Genomic DNA, 18,539 nt, shown 5'->3' with positions numbered 1-18,539 from the left:
CTACACTACCCAGAATGCACGTAGACCTCCCGGCTTTTGCTGCAGCCATCGAGGATGCTGGCGGAAGTAAGCTACACATCAGCCTTTGAACTACGCCGAGAGCTTTTTGAAGTCGTAAACTGACGACTCCGTTCGATGTATAAGTGGATTTAATTTATGGCGAGGTTTCTTTTTCCTGGAGTTCCCAGCGGGAGGCAATAAGCTTCTCTTCCCAAACTAAAGATGTCCACCAAGCGTCAGATTTGTGGGTAAATGGGAGTCAGGATTGAAGTGGGCAACCGTGCTTGCGTCCTGCCTGTGGATGACGCTTCTTTAGGAGCGGGCCTGACTTTCCCAACCTGAATGGCGGAGTGCTAGTGCCCGCCTCCAATATGACCCAATGAGAAAGAGGGAAAGGCAGAGAACTAAGTAGCGACTGGTTGGATCCTGGGCCAATCGGACGAGTCCTGATTTGGCGGGAGTCTTGACCACCGCGGCAACTCTCAAGAGTTTCTGCACTAACTCTCGGTGTCCGGCCGCCGTGGCCATGTTCGTGTCCGATTTCCGCAAGGAGTTCTACGAGGTGGTCCAGAGCCAGGTGACCTCTTTTCTTGGACCTCGTGGCCTTGTCGGGGGGAAGGGATGAGAGGGAGCGGCCGTGGGAGGGTACCAGGGGCCCGTGTTCCGGTCTCTGCGTTCAACTGCGCTCTTCTCCCGACAGAGGGTCCTTCTCTTCGTGGCTTCGGACGTGGACGCTTTGTGCGCTTGCAAGATCCTCCAGGTGAGCCTTGCGTACTTTGGAAGGGAAGGGAAGGGCCGGGGCGAAAGGTGAGGATGCAGGCGGTGCCCCCGGAGGAGTTGGGTGTCGGGTGGGCTGGAAGTCGGGGCTGGAGGTGAGGAGCAGAGTAGGGAACCTCTCTTCTCCCCAGCCCCCATGATGAGAGCTCAGGCTACCATAGGGGCTGGAGCAAAGGAAACCTAGGGATGGGCACTCGTCGCTGGCAGGAGTATTGGGTGGGTTAGAGAAGGATTCGGCAAAAGGCAGGAATACTAGTTAGTATTTTGCAATAACGTGGGACAAAAAAATGGTTGCATTGGAGAGACCCTTAGACCCCGCGTGTCTTCCCAAATGTGGGGTTTCAGACAGAGGACTCAGTGACAACTGAGGACACCGTGGTTTCATACACAATACCAGAAATTCAGATTCCTTCGTCTATTAGGGAAGATCATTGGTTCTATTTTGAATATAATCCAATGTTTACATGACCTTTGCTCAGGCCCTTGGGTGAGGCACTGCTTCTCAGAAGATCTAGAAATAAGATCAACTTTGCCCCCAATGTTTTCCTTTGGTAATTTTCAAAAATTAGGCAAAGTTGATAGAATGATACAGTAAACAGTCATATCCCCATAACCTAGTTTTCCCCATTAACATTTTCCCATTCTTACTTTATCACATGTCATTCATTTCTCAATCCATCTTTTTTTTAAGTGCTTTTCAAAGTTAATTGTAGATGTCCTAAATTTGATAGGTTTGAAATTAATATCTCTCAGGCCCTGTTCCAGTGCGATCACGTGCAGTATACCCTGGTTCCAGTTTCTGGGTGGCAAGAACTTGAAACTGCATTTCTTGAGCATAAAGAACAGGTATGGAAGAAGTATTTTGGAATAATTAGTCTTATTTTACTCAGTTGCAATTTCTTACTACGTAGCATTCTTTCTATGTCCACGATAGATTGTATGTATATTTAACTATCAGCTATATTAGACAACATGGAAGGAAAAAATGAGCTATACTTGACTTATCCTCAAGTTATAGAGACAAAATTGACAACCAAAAAAAAAAAAAATAGTGACGGCGGACACCCTCTGCCTTTGAATTTGTGTTGCAGACATTTTCATTGTAAGGTGCTTAGAGCTTAGCAGTTAGTTTTTTATATGGCCTAGTTAAAATTATGTTACACTACACCACTAGTTTACATTCTCTCTCCGAGAAAAAGTATTCCAGCTTCCACATGTTAATCCAGGAATATATCTTCTCCCTTCTCCTGGTACCTCTGCATGGGGCTATACTGAAAGATGGGACATTTTAGATCCCACAGGGTAGGGCTGTGGTAGGGAAGAGGGTCTTTGGGGTCTGTGGCCACATTTTGGACTGTCTAGCAGAGATAAATCCTTGCCTGGAGCTCCTGTCATCACGGAAGGAGCATACTGGTGCCAACTTGGTGTTTATAAGGAAGGGATTCTCTATAGTGATAGGACGTAATAAGACTTAATTTAATATTATGTGCCCGTTGAGTATGGGCTGCCCAAGACTTGCTACAAATTTAGACCTGTATGATGTTGTTAGTACAGAGAGGCAGCACAGTCCGGTAGGGTGACTGAGATCTGCAGAGGCTCTGTTATGCCTTTGAAGTCTTGGTCTGTTGCTCGTCAACTTCTTGGTCCTGTGCATGAAACTGGGTCATGCTCAGCCTCCACGTGCTGCTCTGCGAAGCAGAGACAGTCACAGGGCTAGCCATGGGGCCTGTCTTGTGGTGTCATCGTGGAAATGAAATAGCATGTGGAGTATATTAAAGCACTAACATAGACCAATCCTTGCCATTTTTGGAGCCTCTCACCGTCCAGGCCTTGCCCAGTGCCAGGGGCTTGATGTGTCTTAGAAGAAGGACTTAGGGGCCTAGTAGGCTGAAGTGAAGAACCTCCTCAAGGCACTTACTTCACAATGTCCTCTCCTCTCTCTTCTTTCCAGTTCCATTATTTTATCCTCATAAACTGTGGCGCTAACGTAGACCTGTTGGATATCCTCCAGCCTGACGAAGATGCCATATTTTTTGTGTGTGACACCCACAGACCAGTCAATGTCGTGAATGTGTACAATGATGCCCAGGTAACTTGACCTTTGGGGCACATGTCTTCCCTGAGTTCTCCTGTCCGTCTTTCTGTACCTCTTATACTATGGACAACATCACATCTGGTGATCTAAGCAAGGCACGTATCCATCTCTGCTACAGGAGTTGGAACAGACTGAGGGGCAAGAACCTGGTCTTGCTTTTCTCTGGTGAGAAACTTGGCGCCTAAGCCTTGGACGTGCTCAGAATGCATTTTGGAATTCACTTCACCTTTGAAGTGTAGGGACCAGAAGTCTGCACTGAGCCTGCCCTCCAAGCTCAGGCCCAGCTGACCTCATTGAATAAAAAGATCTAGAGACATTAGCCCTACAAGTGGGACTAGCACTTTCTCTGTCCAGTCAAAGGGTGGTGTGAGGACCAGAAGATGATAGCATAAGAGGCCACTGTTAGCCTAAAATGGCTGTGCTGTGCTTCCTCTTTGAGCCCCAGCAGCAAGCATGGAGCCTGGCACAGGGCGGCCACCTAACCATTCTCTGAGTTGACCCCCCCCAACCCCTAGCCTTGTTATCAAACTGTTGGCCCTGAAGTTCTCTCTCGAAGCAAAATCAGCTTGGCCCTGCTTCTAGAGACAGCAGTTGTATGCACCGAAGTGTCACACATCTTCAGGTTTTCTGTCAGAGTCCAAGTTGGAGGGTATTCATTTTGTTTGGTTAGTGTGTGGCGTAAGAGGGAGCTTTTTTCTCAGACTTCAATGACTGGGGATAGTTTTAAATCTTTGGAATTTTTTTGTATTGTGTGGTACAACTCCAGTGCCTCAGGGAGTGGAAATGAAAACAGGAAAATGCTTGAGAAGTCGGAAATTCTTCTCTCAAACAGGGGACTCTTTGTACAGAAAACTGAACAAGTCAGCTCATTGGGAAATAAGATTCTCCAGGAGAAAAACATGTGACGGAGAATTTTCTGTCAATGAGAGAGGAGAGCCTTGATTGCTTTTTGTTTTAACCTTAGATCAAACTACTCATTAAACAAGATGATGACCTTGAAGTTCCTGCCTATGATGATATCTTTAGGGATGAAGAAGAGGGTGAAGAGCATTCAGGAAGTGAAAGTGACAGTGGGTCAGAGCCTTCTGAGAAGCGCACACGGTTGGAAGAGGTGAGTTTGGGGCTTCCCATAGTCTTGAGGAACTTGCCATTCCCAGAGGTCAGAGCTCAGACTGGAGCCTGCGGGGCCCAAGGTTAGCTGGGACTCAGCAGGCATGGGTCTTGACCCTGAGCTCTGCCATCCCCTGGCTATGTGGCCTCAGGCAGGTTACTGAACTTCTCTGACCTTTGACATCCTTGTCCATACAGTAGAATTTCATCATATGAGATGAAACTTAGAATGGCTCAGCTCTTTGCTTAGAGAACATACTTTTTAAAAAAGTGATACAGAGGGGTGGCTTGGTGGCTCAGCCAGTTAAGTGTTCTACTCTTGGTTTTGGCTCAGGTCATGACCTCAGGGTCTTGAGGTCAAGCCCCATGTCGGGCTCCACACGCAATGCAGAGTCTGCTCAAGATTCTCTCTCCCTCTCCTTCCACTCTGCTCCTCCCCTTGCTTTCTCTCTCAAATAAAAAATAAAATCTACCAAAAAAGTCAAAAAGAAAAATAATAAATAGCATAAACATCACCTCTCTTCCTCATTTTCTCAAGACTTGCTCTCTGCAGTCACCATGAGGAACAGCATGGGTCTGTGGCTCTCAGCTAGGCTCAGTCCCCAGTGGTCACTCCAGGGTAAGCCCCTTGCATGCAAAGATAAGAGTAGTTTGAGCCTCGTGAGTTTTGGGTCTGAGGCGCTTACCTGATCTGGGGCCTGGCCAACAGAAGTAGCCTACCCGATGTGGTGGCTTCTGCTACCTGGGAAACTAAAGATGGCAGGTGGTTATTCCTTTAACAGGAGGGCCATGTTTTATTTTATTATTTTTTTTAAGATATTATTTATTTATTTGACAGAGAGAGAGAGAGATCACAAGTAGGTAGAGCTGCAGGCAGAGAGAGGGAGGGAAGCAGGCTTCCTGCTGAGCAGAGAGCCCGATGCGGGGCTCCATCCCAGGACCCTGAGATCATGACCTGAGCCGAAGGCAGAGGCGTTAACCCACTGAGCCATCCAGGTGCCTTGGGCCATGTTTTATTCTAGTTTTCAAGTCTTATGGAAGAAGCTGAGGCCCTTTGGCTCCCAATCCTTGGTGTGCCTGCTGAAACTTGCCTCTGAAATGTTTGGGCTCTTCCCTTCATCCTTGGCCTGACAATTCCTAATAAGGTGCTTGAGCAAAGCTCTTTTGAGCCATTTTGGGGACATTCGGGACATTCTGTCCATCTAGAGGTCATGTCCTGCAAAGGTAGGAATGTTTTCTCCTTGCCTTCCCCACCTTTGACCAGTCCCTTCTGTAGAGTTTTGGGTGGTCTGAACAGGGACCTCAGCCATATTCTTAGATTCTCTTTCTTCTTGACCAACTCTTTATCTGTTCCACTCTCTGGCCAACTTCTGGTCTTCATCTTCTAAGCTTTGATTTCTAAGAGCTCTTTTTTTGTGATCTGATGCTCCTTTATTTATAGCATTCTTTTCTGTATTAATGAGTTGCTTTCCATCGGGCCCCACATATCAATATCTGGTGGGATTTTTCCCTGGGAACATTCACGTTCTGCAGATTAGAGTCTTGGAATTCTACATCCTGACTAATAAGTATATCAGCACCTAATATGTGCCAGGTATCAGTTAGGCTCTAGGGTCCCCCGGGGAGAACAAAGTGCCTGTCTTCACAAAGCTTCCTTTGCAGTGGGGGAGACATATGGAATGTATAAATGAACACGGTTCAAGGATGGTTTCAGGGGGAGAGCTGTGTTGCTTGAGAAAAACTAAAACAAGATAAGGGGCTGGACAGGGAATGGGCTGCTTTCATGAAGGTGGACATGGACACTTGACCTGAATGAGGAAGGAAGGAGCCAGGGAAATCCCTAGGATCTTCCAGCATTCAGTGTACCGTGTCCACAGATACAAGGGCTCTGCGGAGGGGACAGGCAAGCAGAACTGACCAGTGGCTTTGGCGTTAAAGAGAATGTTGATGGTTCCTAATGTCAGAACCTGTCAGAACGTCCATTAACTTTCTTAGTGCATCTATTTGGAATCTGAGTTTGTGAATGCTTTCTATGATACTCATAATGATATACATAATTTACTATTGGCTTTTTTATTTCTTTTAGAAGTTTTATAATTTTAGTGTTTTTTTAATTCCTTATTTAAATTCAATTTAGTGGACATATACTGTATTATTAGTTTCAGGGGTAGAATTTAGCGATTCATCATTTGCATATAACACCCAGTGTTCATTGCTTCAAGTACCCTCCTTAATGCCCATCACCCAGTTACCCATCCCCCCACCCACCTCCCCTCCAGCAAACCTCAGTTTATTTCCTAGATATCCATGTCTCTTATGGTTTGTCTTCCACTCTATTTTCATCTTATTTTATTTTTTCTTTCCTTCTCCTATGTTCATCTGTTTTATTTCTTAAATTCCACATATAAGTGAACTTGTATGGCATTTGTCTTTGACTGATTTCGCTTAGCATTATGCCCTCTAGTTCCATCCACGTCATTGCAAAATGGCAAGATTTCACTTTGAATAATAATTCCATTGTGTATGTACATATATATATATATATATATATGTCACATCATCTTTATCCATTTATCTGTTGATGGACATCTGGGTTCTTTGCACATTATGGCTGCTGTGGACATTGCTGCTATAAACATTGGGGTGCACGTGCACCTTTGAATCACTGTGTCTGTATCCTTTGGATAAATACCCAGTAGAGCAGTTGCTGGATCATAGGGTGGCTCTATTTTTAACTTTTGAGGAACCTCCATACTGTTTTCCAAAGTTTTTGTTTTGATATTTTTCTAACGTGTACAACAGTTAAAAAGATAGTACAGTGAATACCCATATACCTTTCATCTGGATTCAGCAATTTTTCACATTTTCCACTTTTGCCAGTTTGCCTTCTTTCTATATATGCTTTTTTTTTAGCCTGGTTCATTTGAGAATGAGGTGCGGACACCATGATGCTCCCTGACAAATTCTTCCATATTCATCTCCTAAGAACATTCTCTTCTATAAACACAGTACCATTATCATACATAAGAAATTAGTAATGTTATCTATTCAACCCATATTCCAATTTCTTTAATTGCCCCCAAAGTAGATTTTTTTAAAAAGATTTTATTTATTTATTTGACAGATAGATCACAAGTAGGCAGAGAGACAGGCAGAGAGAGAGGAGGAAGCCCCCCCCCCCCAAAGCCCCCCCCTGCCCCGGAGCAGGGAGCCCGATGTGGGGCTTGATCCCAGGACCCTGGGATCATGACCTGAGCTGAAGGCAAAGGCTTAACCCACTGATCTACCCAGGCGCCCCTCCCAAAGTAGATTTTATAGCTGTTTTTGTGTCTGAATCATCCAGCCAGAGTTGACACAGTTGTAACTAGCTATTCTCTTAATTGTCTTTTAACCTAAACTGGGATCCCATCTCTTTTTTTCTGTTTTATTTTGAATGACTTTGGAAACCAGTCCAAATTTTTAGTATTTATCACTTGTTCATGGAGTATTTTACTTGCTGCTCTAAATTTGTATTTGTTCTCTTTCAAGTTTAGGCTTACATACCTAATTTTAATAAAAATTAACACTTCTTTTTAAAGGATTTTATTTATTTATTTGAGAGAGAGAGAGAGAGAGAGCACAAAGGGAGAGTGAGAGGGGGAAGCAGACTTCCCACAGAGCAGAGACCCCCAGTGTGGGGCTCCATCCCAGGACCCTGAGATCATGACCTGAGCCTAAGGTAGATGTTTAACCAACTGAGCCACCCCGGCACCCAAACACTTTTGAGAATACTTCAGATATAATTAAATCCTCATGATTTGTAAATATACTTGTATCCAAGATATATTTTCAAAAATATTTTTATTTATAAAGGTTCATGCTCAAAGAGATTTAGAGAAAACAGGCTATAAATGTAGAAATCTTAGATTCCTTTACTTCCCTTACTGTCCTCTATTTATAATGTTAAATTTCTAAAAAAAAAAAATAGCCTCTGTGTACATTTAGATCCACATGGGCTATCCCAGTGGGATAAATTTTGCTTCAACAACAGAGCGTGATTATAAAACTCAAGTGGATGAGGGAAGCCTATTGTATTTACCTAGTTTCTACTCAGCATGTTCTTTCTTCCATTCTGACGTTCCAGGGTTTTTTCTTTTCTCATTTTCTTTCTGTTTATAGAAATGCCCTTAACCATATTTTTTTCTTTTTTTTTTTTAGAGGCAATCTGCTGGCAGTAAATTCTCTTAGTTTTCCTTTTTCTGAGACTTTCTTAATTTTTTTCTCTTCGTTCCTGAAAGATATTTTCACTGTGTGTGTGATTCAGGGTTAGCAGTTCTTTTCTGTCAGCTCTTGAAAGTTATGCTCCTTCTTCCAGCCTCCATGGTTTCTGGGGAGAAATCTGCTGCCATTCAAACTGTTTTATCCTATAGGTAAAATGTCATTTTCCTTTTGTTGTTTCTGAGATTTAAAAAAAATTGGGGGCTCTAATGGTCAGAAGTTTAATTACAATGTGTCTTGGTGTGGATTTCTTTGGGTTTAACCTATTGGGACTCAGTCAGCTTCTTAAATCTGTAGGTTTATGTCTCTTGCCAAATTTTGAGCCATATTTCTTCATTTTTCAGCCATTATTTCTTCAAGTGGGTTTTCAGCCAATCCCCTTTCTCCTCTTCTTCCAGGACACCAATAACATGAAGTGTAGGTCTTTTGTTGTAGGTTCACATGTTAGTGAGGTTCTGTTGGTTTGTTTTTCCAGTCTGTTTTCCTCTTTTGATCAGACTGGATAATTTTTATCATTGTACCTGCTGGTTCTTTCCTCTGTTCCTCCATTCTGCTCTTGAGCCCAACCACTGAGTTTCTATTTCAGTTATTATACTTTGCAGTTGTAAATTTCTCTTTGGTTCTTCTCTATTTTTCTACTTATTTGTAAAAGCTTCCTGTTTTTTTTTTTTTTTTATGTGTTTCAGCTACGTTTCTAATTGCCCATTAAAGAATTTTTGTAGTGGCTGCTTTAAAATCTTTGTCAGATACTTCTAACATCTTTGTCATCTTGGTGTTGGCATTTATGGGTTTCTTTTTTTGTGTGTTCAGTTTGAGATATTCCTGGTTCCTAGTGTGATGAGTGCTTTTCACATGAAACCTGGACATTTTTATATTATGTTTTGAGATCCTGGGTCTAATTTAAGCCTTCCATTTTATCTGCTTTCTCTGACATCACTCTGGCAAAGCAGGGGGCAGGCAGCATGATCCCTTTATAGCCAGGTGGAGGTAGAATGTCAAGGTTTCCCACTTAACCTCTGTTAGCCGTGAGAGGAGTTGCTCTTTGTTACCACTGGGTAAGGAAGTTCCAGGCTCACTATTTGGCTCCTCTGAACCACCACAGTGAGCATGTTGGGAGGTGTTGCAAGTGAAAGGTGGAGGTGTTACAGGTGGGAGATGTTTATCAGGGTGGCAGTCTAGGCTCCCGCTTGATCTTTGCTGGCTGGATAGGGGTGGGGCCACAGTGTTTTTGGTGTGGTGGCTTGAGTGGGCTGGTTATTGTCTCAAAGTTTTCTGTCTTTCCAGGCTGCTCCTCTGGGTCCTTGGCTTTTGTTGGGGACTTTTTCCTCTGTGCCTGTTGGTGTTTCCAGATTGCCGGCTTCTTCAGCTTCAAGTCTGGGATATATAAGCCCATACAAAAACCTGGGGAACTCATCTGTACCTCACTCCTTAGGTCCTAGGACCCCCAGCTTGTTGGCCTTCCTCTCCACCTTCCAGAGTCTTTTGTTTGCTTTATATATATATCGACAGGGTTTTCAGATATATTTATATTTCAGACATATAGGGAAAATTAGATAGAAAATTTCCATCTTTCTGGAAGCAGGAGCCTTGAGACCATAGATTTGTAAACCTGCCATGCAACCTCATGCCTTTGCTGTAGGAACTAAAGGGATCATGTCTATCAAATTAGAAGAGTGGCTGGCACGTGGAAGGATATAGGAAACATTAGTGCTTATTAATCTGGTGGGGAAGCCAGTATGAAGTGGTGATGCACTTATCCTGGATCACACAGTGGTGGGGACAATTGAAGGTTAGAATGGACAGACGGAGCGCATGGCCAGTGTAGCGGGACCAGGCACTGGAGAAGCATCTGCTCCTGTCCACAATCTGGTATCCTCAGTGCCAGTGGGCCAGAGGAGTCCTGGCTATTCCCCATCTCAGTTTCTCCCTCCTCCAGGACCAGCCTGAGCTCAGGACATGGGAATGAATGACCCATGTTTTCCCTCGGGGATGGGGGCCCATGCCTGGTGGCTTGTGCCTCATCAGAACCTTCTTGGGCTACAGGGATAAATTCCTGGCTTCTTTGTTCAGCCCTTTGTTCTCTTTGTCCCCGCATCAGGAGATAGTGGCACGAACCATGAAGAGGAGGCAGCGAAGAGAGTGGGAGGCCCAAAGGTGAGTATACATTTGAAGCAGTACGCTGTGCCACGGAGCCCATAATCCCTGTGGAATACTTGTGTTTTCCATGGGGCCTGGATACATTTTTTTTCCCATTTGAGAACAGTTCATTTAGTTTAGAAATTCTGGGTCGGTGGCTCCAGGAGTGAGCATGTGGCCCCTGCATAGGAGAAGAGCTCTGGGTCTCCTCTGTATCACCTTGCGGTCTCATGAGTGGCAGGACTGGGCCCAGAGGTCTCCCAGATACATGCTGTTAGGGGAAATAGCCCCTTGTCTTTTATTTTTGTAATTTTCCAGATGTACTTTTATTTGTTAAGTTCTTTCTAAATGAGATAGATGCTAATTGTGTAAAGGTTTTCATAGAAAAAAAGCGTGTGCAAAGGAAACCGAATTATTCCTAATTCCTCTCCATATTGTCAATTTTAAAAAGTGAAGGGCTCTAGGGACGCAGGGGTGGCTCAGTCGGTTCAGCAGCCTACTCTTGGTTTCAGCTCAGGTCATGATCTCACAGTCATGGATCAAGCGCCACATTGGGCTCTGCGCTCAGTGTGGAGCCTGCTTCAGATTCTCTCTGCCTCTCCCTCCTGCTTACTCTTTCTCAAATGAATAAATAAAATCTTTAAAAAAAAAAAAAGTGAAATGCTCTAAAATAAAAAAAAAAACAAAACTGGAAAGGTGACTATAGCCCGTGTAGGCATACTGTTGAGCTGAGAATTCCTTGCTAGATCCAGTCCTTGATTTGTAAACAAGTATTGTGCTCAGCCACCCCCTCGTGGAAGGACAATGAAAAACCATTTTGGGGAGCATAAGGAAAGAAGAATGAATAGAATCCTATTGACTGATCGGAAGAGATTCTGACTTTGGGTCAATCTTCCTGGGGTAGCCATAGTTGTGCATATTTTATATGATCATAATATGCTCACCATTTTGCATTTTTTTCACTTAATATAACCATTTTTGGTAGTTCCAAGCAGCTTTTATAATATGCACTGTACTTAACTTGGCCAGCCCCCTTCTTTTTTTGAAATGGAGGTTAATTCCAGTATTATGCCACAAGTAGGGAGACGATGAACAGCCTTGGGCACACGGTGCTGTTTGCTTGTTCCTTTGAACTGTTGTGTTAGGATAATTTCTTAGAAGTGGGATTCTGGGACTAGTCTATCCCCATTTTACATTTTTTGTTGCCACAAGCCTTTTATGTCAGTGTCACTCCCTTCCCTGCCCTGTACATGTACACCCTGTGAAAGGGTCCGTAAGTGGCTGACTTAATCAGTGTTTCTCCGAATACTATCAAGTTTCAGCATTTTCCACATGTTGGTCTTCCTTGCTCCGCTTCCTGCTGAGGGCCTCCATTTTATGTCGTTACAGAAGAGATATCCTCTTTGACTACGAACAGTATGAATATCACGGGACGTCGGTACGTATGGATGGGTGTACTTCACCATAGAGTTCTGATTCTAGGGCTCAGTGTCCTAAAACATGAGGAGGAATGAGCATAGGTTTTAAAGCCACAAAAGCCTGGTTTAAACCTGCACTCCACAACTTCTGCTGTGTGCCCTAGGGCAGATGGGGCAGCCCCTCTGAGGCTTAATCTTCTTCTCTGTAAAAGGAAGAGTACTGCCTTCATTTCCGAGGCAGTTCTTAGGTTGGTCCTACACACTAATAGGTGCCCCTAGGACAGCTGCTCTTATTTGTTGATCATCAAAATACAGAACAAGTCTTTCAGTCTCTAAGAAGAGAAACCTTGAGAATTTCAGAGGCCTGTCACTGTGTATGTTACAGAACAGAATTTCACATGGAAAATGTACTGTGTTGACTCTGGAAGTGTTGAGCAGAGCCCAGGGCTTTAAGGAGCCCTCGAAAATAAGTTTCCAGTAAAATATCTTGTGTTCAGTTTTAACATTTGGCCCTGGGAACTTGAACTCTGATCACAGTATTTCTAGTATCCCTTTTCCTGTCAAGGTCCCATTGTCCTTTGAAGGATCGTCTTTTGCCTTCTTGGCTCTGCCCAAAGACATGGAAAATTCTAAGCAGTGGGTGAGGTGGGTGGGGAGGCAGAGGCCTAGCTCCTTTCAGATGTGTGAACCATTCCCTTGGAAATTCTGGTGGGCAGCCCAGTGTCACAGCTAATGGGACTTCAAAGTCTTCTGGTTGGACACTGATGCCTCTTGTTGTCTCCCACCAAAACCCAGACTCTGCTCACGGGGAGCAGATACTTCTGTCTGCAGACAGCCCTGTTAGAAAGATCTCCCCACAGAGGTCCTGAGGCACCCTCCCTCTTTAATGTCCAGGTAACGGTAACAAAGGCCCTGCCTCACCCAGCCTTCCTGGTAGTATGTGTGTGTGTTTAAGGCTGCCAGCCTTCCAGGAAGAATTTGTGGACATGGGCCCCAACCCATGGGGGCTTCAGTGCCTCCCCGGGTATCACCAAGGCACCAGTGAGATGTGTAGAGGCCCAGCACGGTGCTGTACCCAGATCTTCTCCCTTGCATGACAACATGAGCACACAGGAATGGTGAATTAACAGAGGACCCCCCGTAAGTCACTTGAGTTACTCTGTCTTCTTCCCTTAGTTTGACAAAGAATCCACCCACGCTTCCTTCCCTAGCTGGGAAGACCTTCAATCTTCAGGGGCTTGGCTGGGACCCTAGATAGCTCAGGTCTAGCCCAGGTGTGCAGCCCAGCCCCAATGTGTACCCTTCTTTTGAGCACAGCTGCCTTGGATCTCAGGCTTCTTTCTTTCTTGCAGTCAGCCATGGTGATGTTCGACTTGGCGTGGATGATGTCCAAGGACTTGAACGATATGCTGTGGTAGGTGGGCCCCACCAAGACGAGTGCTGTGTGGGGGGCTTCCTTCTCTCCAAGCAGCTGTCCTCCCACAGTGAGAACAGGGTCTGGAGGAAGACATCTCTGTGCGGTTTCCCACCAGTAATATCAGACACAGCCCCTTGCCGGGAATTTTCACGGACCTGCTTTTCTTCCTGAGACTCTTGCCTGCCTACAAAGTTCTGGGGGAAATGGAGGGGACACTGTTGGATACAGAGGGTCAAGGGTGGGGCCTGACTACAGCTCTGCCTTTCCCACCCTATCACTCAGCCTTGATGCCTGGTCAATTTGGGTAACAGAAGGAGCATGGAATTTGAACAAAACAGGCCTTGCTAGACATGTTTGCATCCCTAATGTGCAGTGGAATCCAGCCCACCTCTGAGTTTGCGACACAGGCCATAAGCACGAGTGCTCAACACAACTTAGGTTGGCTTAGAAACTAAACCCAGAGTCTGAGCAAAGACAGTCTGGATCTGGCCTGCTCCACCCCCCTCAGCCCTCTGCTCGGGTCCTGGTTTTCTCCTCCATGAGATGAGGAGGGGAGGCCCTTCCTGGCCCTGAGCCCATAGTGGGGACTATAATGGTCTTTGCTGAATCAGGGTTTTAGGACAGCCAAGGTCTGGGGCAGGACCAAGGCACTGGCCACACCGAAGCCCAGAGTTGCTGTGTCATCACCCTGAGCTGGTGACCAGCTGTAATCCAGACACTTGGCTCACTTCTCTTTGCCTCAGGTCCTCGTCCATGGTGTGGACTGACAATCCCATACCTCGGCACAGGGGCCAGCTTGTAAATCAAGAGATCTTGCAGCAAGGTCAGGTGGGAGCCCTCTACCGTGCCCTGTAGCCACAGTGTGTGACTGCCGTGTCAGCACTGCGGAGTCTTTGGTGAGCACCTGCTGTATGCTCAGGAGTACCCTTGACAGCCCACTCACGACAAGCACCCCAGTTGAGCACTGATGTCAGAATATGGCCCTGTGAAATGCCTCCAGAAAACCCCAGAAACAGCACAAGGACAAAAGCAAAATAACCTGATATGAAATGCATGTGTGGAAAGGTTGGAAGGAGGAAGGGTAGGCCAGGGAAGACATAGCAGGGTGGACTTTTTTTGAAGAGGACCTTCTGAAGAGATGCTTGCTGTACTGAGATAGGGTGCTTAGACACCCTGCCCCCAGGTGAACCTTTCAGGGCGTCCCCTCCCTTACCTATACCCAGCATCTCTGGTTGTTCTCGGCTCTCACCCCAGAGGAGGGTGTTGAAGGATGCAGCCTGGAGACTGACCGAGGGTACACACCTGAGGTCCTAGACCCTCTTGCCAGGGGCTGGGCATGACCCTGGGGAGGTCAGGCCAACCTGGGTCTCCTTGATCATCTCATCCACAAAAGATGAGCTAAGAGACAGGACCTTGGAATGCTCTTAGGAGGCCTAAATGCTATTGCTCCATGTCCCACCATTTTAAGACAGGGAGACATGGGCGTGTTGAGGGTCTGCTATCCTACAGGGTATATTGCATAGGGGGCGGGTGGCACAAGGGGCTAGGAGGGGGAACGATGCGCCAGGATCCACTAGCACCTGAATGCGGTGTCTGCTGTAGTTCCACTCCAGCAGGATGAGAGTAGAGAGTGGTGGGGTCAGCCAGGACACAGAGACAGTGTCAGGCCTGCCGTCCTTGCCCTGGGAGATCTTCCTTCTGGGTCCCCAAAGCTCCCATGGCAGTGACACTGGGCCGGGAGCTCTGAGTTGGCCCCATAACCTTTCTACCCTGCAGAGGAGAGACTGCCTCTCTGATGGTGGGCCCGGGCCAGGCCATGTTGGCAGGACACTCCTGTGAGCTTTGTTGCCCTCTTCTCTTCCAGGTGGGCCATCGTTGGACTAACAGACCAGTGGGTACAAGACAAGATCACCCAGTAAGGATGTGCTCCCTCAGACTGTCTGAGTTTGGCCTGTGCTGTGGTCTTGGGCCTGGCCTGCCTGCAGCCCCATGTGGCAGTGGGAAGTTGGGTGGCAGAGCCCTGTGGAGGAGGGAGCGGGCCTTGGTCCTGGATCTTCCTCACTGAGGAAGGGCTTAGGACTAGGACCTGTGGTGGAGTGGTGTGTGGCCTGGTGTGGATGCTGTGTCCACCCTTGGGGAGCCCAGCAGATGGAGCCAGAGGTGAGGGAAGGAGCTCAGTCTCCCTGCTCTCCTTATGTCCTTGTAGGGGGGAGCTGGGAGGAGGAGGTGAGGGCCCCAGGAATCCTGCCAGGAAGGGTGGATGTGATCTCAAAGACATGGAGAAGGCTGGCAAGGACTTCCAGGAGGACTGGCATGGAGCTGAGTCCTCTTTTGCCTCTTGGTGGGCAGGCTTTGGTGCTCCCCATCCCTCCTGATGGAAAGCTAAAGGGCTACCCCAGAATGTAGACACCAGGGAGGCATGGGGTACTGGCACCCACTCTCATCCCCATTCTGGTGGCCATCAAATGGGAACTCCAAGGGAATCAACAGGGTCCCATACCCTAACTTTGTCCAAGGGCACCTTTGCCTATCACGTGGCACAGCTTTTGTGCATACTGGACCCCTTATGCATTTTGCAGAGATCCCTGTGCCCCCTTTTCCTGCCTCTCCCACCCCACTCTGCCCACCAGAGTCCTGCGGTATAGCCCAGGGACCAGGAGGGTTCTGAGTCTCAGGCCTGGACCCCTTGCTGGACCTTGCTTCCCCTTTTGTGTTCAGGATGGCATGGGGCACGTGCACTTCCAGGCACTGTCCCTTACCTGTGGCAGCCCCTCTGGTGAGGCTCCGCTGTCAGTGTCCTGCTCAGTAGCCACCAGCAGAGGGACCTGGACTGGGGTCTGCCTTCCCCTGCTGTACTCAGGAGCACTTCCTATGCGGGATCCACACCCTCTGCTGGGATTACTGACACTATGTGTCCATCCACTTGACTGTGGCTGGTGGACAAGGTTGTGGCCTCACCGTGCCCACCCTCAGGAGGCCTCAAAAAAGTAAGGGCCAGACAGCCACCACCCAGAGGACAGTGGAAGGGGGACAGGAGCCCAGCCAGAGCACACCTCTCCCAGTCTCCTCACAGCCACGGCCGCCAGACCCTGGTGCTGGAGCCACACTTGGCTTCTCCACAGTGGTGGCGGAGCTCCATCAGTACTGGCAGGAACAGCCCGTGCGGTGGGCCAGCGCCCGAGCCTGGGGGGGGGGCCCCCCCAAGGGAAGAAGGGAAGCCGCGTGGCCTGGCCGTGTGTGAGAGGAAGGCGCCCACCCAGGCGGCTGGCGGGGCTTTCTTTCCAGGATGAAGTACGTGACCGACGTCGGCATCCTGCAGCGCCACGTGTCCCGGCACAACCACCGGAATGAGGACGAGGAGAACGCCCTTTCTGTGGACTGTACGCGGATCTCCTTCGAGTATGAGTATCCTTGCAGCTCAGGCTCACTCAGCTCCACACCACTGGTTGTGTCATGTCTGTGGGCCCAGCCTGTGGGTGGTGTGGTTGGGGCTGCAGAGTGGCAGGCGTGGATTGTCCTGCCAGGAGAGAGGGGCCCTGGGGTGCTCTCCAGGTCAGGCAGAGCATCAGGGACCAGGAAGTGGCCACTGTCCTGGTGCTTCTGGGTACCTTTGGCTCTGAAATGCTGTGTTTGGCAGCATCATCTATTTCTTTAGGGCTCGTTGTGGGCCTGGTGCGTGTGGACAGGTGCCTTGCAGGGCCCACCTGTGCAGCATGGGTGGTTTAGCAATGAGCACAGACTCTTGCCAAGCCACTCAGCAACACTGGTGCTTTGGCATATGTCAGAGCGTCAGCATGACTGGCATCCTGCTGAGGCCCTTGGAGGAGGGCATGAGAGGCGTGTGGGCAGACAGGATCGTCCTCACACACAGCCTCACTCACAGCCCCACCAGCTGTAAAGAGCATGTTTAAGAAGAAGGGTGAGAAAGGGGGTCCCAGCAGAGAGACAGGTGTGGGGGAGGCCCGAGCTAGGTGTAGCACAGGGAGCAGATGGGATGACAGCCTGGACTGCCCTGTGTGGCCACAAGGACTCTCTCTGTCACCACAGGACACAGACTGTCAGAATGCCTGTGCCTCAGTTTCCCTGTCAGTCCAAGGGTGATAATGGTGTGTGCCCAGCCCCTTATACGCTCTCTATATGGGTCAGGCTAAGCCAAGAAGTTCAAAGAGCGCCAGGTTGCCCATGTAGCAATGGGCTGTGCAGACAGGCTCTCCCGGGATGGGTGGGGCCATGTGCAGCCAAAGCCACAGACTCCTTGACTGCCCCAGCCTCTGCCTGGCGCTCTACCAGCACTGGTCCCTCCATGACAGCCTGTGTAACACGTGCTACACCGCAGCCAGGTTCAAGCTCTGGTCTGTGCACGGGCAGAAGCGGCTCCAGGAGTTCCTCGCCGACGTGGGGTGAGTGACCACCTTGGCCCAGAGGCCCCCGCCCCTCAGCCCCCAAGGGAAAGTTCTTTCCCTTTCATTGTGACCGACATCCAGGGGCTGCCTATTTATACCGGAAGCACCTCACCCGGATATCATCTGAATATCATCCCTTGTTTGCACGTTCTGGGACCCCTCACAGGGTGCTTTCTGTCCTCTGGTGTCTAATGATCTCCCATCTGAAGTCAGGTCGCTTATATGACCAATGCTCATCATCTTTCTAGCCTCCCCTTGAAACAGGTGAAGCAGAAGTTCCAGTCCATGGACATCTCCTTGAAGGAGAATTTGCGGGAGATGATTGAAGAGTCTGCAAATAAATTTGGGTAAACACATGTTTTTCTGTATTAACCTTCCTTCAGGCTTCAGCTATAACCACATTCCTAAGATAATGCAAAAACATGATGGCACAATATGCGTGTGACCTGTTTAGCCTTTCCCGGAGTTTTGAGTTCTCTTTGGGTTAAAAGTAGGTCCAGGGCTAGAGAAGTCCAGGTCCTTAAATCCTGGGGCCAAGGTACAGAGCTCTAGTTTGACCTGGTCTAGCCCTCACTGAACATAGGAAATGGCCCTGGGAAGGGCCCACTGGGGCCAAGTTCAGACAAGCTCTGCCTAGAGAGTTCTGTGGCTACTCCTAGCAACCTTGGATGTAGGAGGGGGCCACGCACATCCCTGCTCTGTCCCCCAACCAGTGAAACAGCTTTGGACAAGGCACTCGGTGCCCTGGGTTACAGGACTGGGATGTCAGGTCTTCTGACCCCCTGCATTCCAGGACTAGAATGGTCTTGCCATGAGCATTAGCAGAGGCCAGGGAGGGACAGTAGTACATCTGCTGGCCTGGCCTGGCAGTGAGAGCTCACCCACAACTCAGTACTCCCACACGCACACCAGGGATGACAGCCATG

The 18,539-nt window shown here is 48.0% G+C and overlaps 1 protein-coding gene across 1 annotated transcript in view; it reads left to right on the top strand.

Annotated features, from left to right (window-relative positions):
• Positions 1–101: 101 nt before the first annotated feature.
• Positions 102–18,539, top strand: part of CDC45 (cell division cycle 45) — a 32,694-nt gene continuing 14,256 nt past the window's right edge. Inside the window, exons 1-12 of the mRNA XM_080822192.1 lie at positions 102–577; positions 701–760; positions 1,531–1,623; positions 2,729–2,866; positions 3,837–3,983; positions 10,338–10,393; positions 11,765–11,813; positions 13,146–13,207; positions 15,075–15,125; positions 16,496–16,615; positions 17,479–17,610; positions 17,862–17,960. Of these exons, the coding sequence (XP_080678318.1) occupies positions 527–577; positions 701–760; positions 1,531–1,623; positions 2,729–2,866; positions 3,837–3,983; positions 10,338–10,393; positions 11,765–11,813; positions 13,146–13,207; positions 15,075–15,125; positions 16,496–16,615; positions 17,479–17,610; positions 17,862–17,960 (1,058 nt within the window). The 5' untranslated portion in view covers positions 102–526. The remainder of the gene's footprint in view (positions 578–700; positions 761–1,530; positions 1,624–2,728; positions 2,867–3,836; positions 3,984–10,337; positions 10,394–11,764; positions 11,814–13,145; positions 13,208–15,074; positions 15,126–16,495; positions 16,616–17,478; positions 17,611–17,861; positions 17,961–18,539) is intronic.

This window comes from Martes martes (genome assembly GCF_963455335.1).
Source record: "Martes martes genome assembly, chromosome: 13".
NCBI classification, from domain to species: Eukaryota; Metazoa; Chordata; class Mammalia; order Carnivora; family Mustelidae; genus Martes; species Martes martes.
The sequence above is the reverse complement of the archived record's forward strand: the minus strand, read 5'-3'. Positions and strand labels throughout refer to the sequence as shown.